We start from the raw sequence: 4,560 nt of genomic DNA, 5'->3' as shown, positions 1-4,560 counted from the left end.
CACGTAAAAAACTGTTTGCACTAAAGTGTCAGAGCCCTGTCCGAGGGGATCGCTTTTTAAAACAATTCCTTCTTTACGTAGCGGAAATACCACGACCAAAAACGTTAAGTCGTGGACATCCCCCCAACCTCCTTCCTTCATTTGCGCCCCCCAACGATATCACCCTACACACTGCCACCAGAAAGAAAGACACCATTTTCCTATTCCTCTTCTTCTTATTATTATTTTTAAATAATAAATATAACAAAATGAATGAGCACCAACGGAACGGCTCTGGCGGCTCTTGTCCGAGCTCATTATAATTTAAAATTATTACTCTCCATAGCGGAAATGCGTCCTACAAATAGATACCGCTATCCTCTACGACACTGCCACCATTGGAACGGAAAAAACCGCGTTCCAGAACTATACTGCCGGAATCAAATCCGGCATGCCATCCTTCTTTACGAAGCGGAAATGCGCACGACCAATGACGTTAAAGACGCTGACACACCCCCCCCCCCAACCCCCTTCCTTCATTTGGCGCCCTCAACGATATCACCCTACGACACTGCCACCAGAAAGAAAGACACCATCTTCCTATTCCTCTTCTTCTTCTTGTTATTATTATAATAAATATAACAAAATGAATGAGCACCGACGGAACGGCTCTGGCGACTTTTGTCCGAGCTCATTATATTTAAAATTATTACTCTCCATAGCGGAAATGCGTCCTACAAATAGATACCGCTATCCGTCTACGACACTGCCACCATTGAACGGAAAACCGCGTCCAAACTATAATGCGAAATCAAATCCGGCATGCATCCTCTTACGAAGCGGAAATCAAATACGCCATGCCACGATAAAAAAACTGTTTTGCACTAAAGTCCGAGCCCTGTCCGAAGGGTTCGCTTTTGAAACAATTCCTTCTTTACGTAGCGGAAAAACGCACGACCAATAACGTTAAAGTCGTGGACATCCCCCCACCCCCCTTCCTTCATTTGGCGCCCTCAACGATATCACCCTACGACACTGCCACCAGAAAGAAAGACACATCTTCCTATTCCTCTTCTTCTCTTATTATTATTATAATAAATATAACAAATGAATGAGCACCGACGGAACGGCTCTGGAGACTCTTGTCCGAGCTCATTATATTTAAAATTATTACAATCCATAGCGGAAATGCCTCCTACAAATAGATACCGCTATCAGTCTACGACACTGCCACCATTGGAACGGAGAATGCCGCTTCGAGAACAATACTGCCGGAAATCAAATCCGGCATGTCATCCTTCTTTACGAAGCGGAAATGCGCACGACCAATGATTAAAGACGCTGACACCCCCCCCCCCCCCCCCCCTCTTCCTTCATTTGGCGCCCTCAACGATATCACCCTACGACACTGCCACAAGAAAGAAAGACACCATCTTCCTATTCGTCTTCTTCTTCTTATTATTATTATTATATAAAATAAAACAAAATGAATGAGCACCGACGAAACGGCTCTGGCGACTCTTGTCCGAGCTCATTATATTTAAAATTATTACTCTCCATAGCGGAAATGCGTCCTACAAATAGATACCGCTATCAGTCTACGACACTGCCACCATTGGAACGGTAAAAATCGCGTTCCAGCACTATACTGCCGGAAATCAAATCCGGCATGCCATCCTTCTTTACGAAGCGGAAATGCGCACGACCAATGACGTTAAAGACGCTGACACCCCCCCCCCCACCCCTTTCCTTCATTTGGCGCCCTCAACGATATCACCCTACGACACTGCCACCAGAAAGAAAGACACCATCTTCCTATTCCTCTTCTTCTTCTTGTTATTATTATAATAAATATAACAAAATGAACGAGCACCGACGGAACGGCTCTGGCGACTCTTGTCCGAGCTCATTATATTTAAAATTATTACTCTCCATAGCGGAAATGCGTCCTACAAATAGATACCGCTATCAGTCTACGACACTGCCACCATTGGAACGGAAAAAATCGCGTTCCAGAACTATACTGCCGGAAATCAAATCCGTCATGCCATCCTTCTTTACGAAGCGGAAATGCGCACGACCAATGACGTTAAAGACGCTGACACACCCCCCCCCCCCAAACCCCTTCCTTCATTTGGCGCCCTCAACGATATCACCATACGACACTGCCACCAGAAAGAAGGACAACCATCTTTCTATTCCTCTTATTATTTTTATTTTAAAATATAACAAAATAAATGAGCACCGACGGAACGGCTCTGGCGACTTTTCCGAGCTCTTTACTTTTAAAATTATTACTCTCCATAGCGGAAATGCGTCCTACAAATAGATACCGCTATCCTTCTACGACACTGCCACCATTGGAACCGATAAAGCCACGTTCAAGAACTATACTGCCAAAAATCAAATACGCCATGCCACGAGTAAAAAAACTGTTTTGCACTAAAGTGCCCGAGCCCTGTCCGAAGGGGTTCGCTTTTTGAAACAATTCCTTCTTTACGTAGCGGAAATACGCACGACCAATAACGTTAAAGTCGTGGACATCCCCCACCCCCCTTCCTTCATTTGGCGCCCTCAACGATATCACCCTACGACACTGCCACCAGAAAGAAGGACACCATCTTCCTATTCCTCTTCTTCTTCTTATTATTATTATAATAAATATAACAAAATGAATGAGCACCGACGGAACGGCTCTGGCGACTCTTGTCCGAGCTCATTATATTTAAAATTATTACTCTCCATAGCGGAAATGCGTCCTACAAATAGATACCGCAATCCCTCTACGGCACTGCCACCATTGGAACGGACAAAGCCATGTTCAAGAACTATACTGCCGAAAATCAAATCCGCCATGCCACGAGTAAAAAAAACTGTTTTGCACTAAAGTGTCCGAGCCCTGTCCGATGGTGGTCGCTTTTTGAAATAATTACTTCTTTACGTAGCGGAAATGCGCACGACCAATGACGTTAAAGACGTGGACATTCCCCCACCTCCCTTCCTTTATATGGCGCCCCCTACGACTCTGTCACCAGAAAGAAAGACACCATCTTTCTATTCTTCTTAGTTTAATAAACATAATAAAATAAATGAGCTTTCATACAGCGCAATATCCACTAAACGTGCTCAAAACGCTTTACAAGGGGTCCCTGTCCAACAACAATACTTAGCACGTAGGACGAGACATGACGCCTGTTAGGCGATATTACAATTTTTCGGACAGGGACAACGTTGTTAACTGTCAGGCATCCATTTTACACCTGAGTACGGTGAAATAATGTGAGTAAACAGTCTATTCCAAGGACACAATTATGCGCCGAGCAAGGCTCGAACCCAGGAAAGCGAGTGTCATACCACTAGTCCACATAGCCTTCTTCTTCTCTTCTTCTTCTTCTTTTTTCTTCTTCTTTCTTCTTCTTCTTCTTCTTCTTCTTCTTCTTCTTCTTCTTCTTCTTCTTCTTCTTCTTCTTCTCTTCTTCTGCTACATCTTCATCGTCTTCTTCTTCTCTTCTTCTTCTTCTTCTTCTTCTTCTTCTTTCTTCTTCTTCTTCTTCTTCTTCTTCTTCTTCTTCTTCTTCTTCTTCTTCTCCTTCTGTGAAAACGAGACAGAATTTACAATAAAATTCAAAGTTTATTATTAAAAGAATTACAATTAGTATAACCATTTTTTTTTGGAATTTCAGGCAATATATAAATATATATGAGCTGTTTCACGAAACTTTCTTCCACGGCCGACTATATGTTCCCAGGGAGTGAGATGCAGTTCAACGTTGGTTTGTTGTCATAATAAAAGAAAAGAAATGGACTGTGGAGGCTTTTAGAAAATAAGGTCTTTGTCCTCTGGCCATGCTCGCATTTTATATGTTAAAGTTTTATCTTTAATCTTGGCAAAGGTTCTGTGAAACTCTGGGAAGGCTGTCCTGAGTGATCTTATAAGACATGGATCCACCGTCGTCTTCCTTCTATAGGCTCCTAAATAATGGAAGGCCATCTGAAGTTCGTCCTTAGTAAATTTATTCCTGGCCGTCACATATATCTGGGGGAAAATAAGAAAGAAAAGAAAAAGAAAATGTATTTGTACTAGAAGAGAATTAATCTACATGAGTGGGGAGTGGGAGGGGAGGTATTTTGTTACTCCGATGTAACTTAAGAATTAGATAAATCTCTTTACATCTCCTTAGAGAGACCCCCCCTCCCCCAAAAAACCACCCCCCCCCCCCACCCCGAACTTTCCAAATTATCTCCCAGTAGAAGCCGATCCTTTACTCGGTAATTTTTGTATTACGTAGACAAAGGAAACAAAGCCAAACTCATAATTTACTTACGCCTTTTAAGACCTTGTCTTCTCTGATGCAATTATTGGGGCACGTCTCCGGTTTATTGCAGACAAAGTCTTTGTGAAATATAGCACACTTGTATCTGTTTAATTTAAAAGAATAAACATAGATATTTGAATCATCTAAAGCCGTGTGATTATTAGTTTTTATTAAAGAAATGTTTAATCCTTTACCGCCAAAAACCTCACACTATGACATTATTTTTTCCGAGAAAAGACCAGAAAAAATGTAAGAAAGACAGGTG

General features: G+C 42.2%; 1 protein-coding gene across 1 annotated transcript; it reads right to left on the bottom strand.

Annotated features, from left to right (window-relative positions):
* Positions 1–3,648: 3,648 nt before the first annotated feature.
* LOC144962167 (uncharacterized) lies at positions 3,649–4,398 on the bottom strand (the record flags this gene model as incomplete). The annotated part of the gene is made up of 2 exons (XM_078895104.1): positions 3,649–4,015; positions 4,305–4,398. Coding segments are annotated over 2 exons (313 nt in total), but the record flags the coding sequence as incomplete, so codon positions are not given.
* Between the last annotated feature and the right edge of the window lie 162 nt (positions 4,399–4,560).

This window comes from Berghia stephanieae, unplaced genomic scaffold (assembly GCF_034508935.2).
Source record: "Berghia stephanieae isolate SIO BIC M18660-M18661 unplaced genomic scaffold, UCSD_Bste_1.3 scaffold6574, whole genome shotgun sequence".
Taxonomy (NCBI): domain Eukaryota; kingdom Metazoa; phylum Mollusca; class Gastropoda; order Nudibranchia; family Aeolidiidae; genus Berghia; species Berghia stephanieae.
Note: the sequence above shows the minus strand (reverse complement) of the source record. Positions and strands in the feature narration are given on the sequence as shown.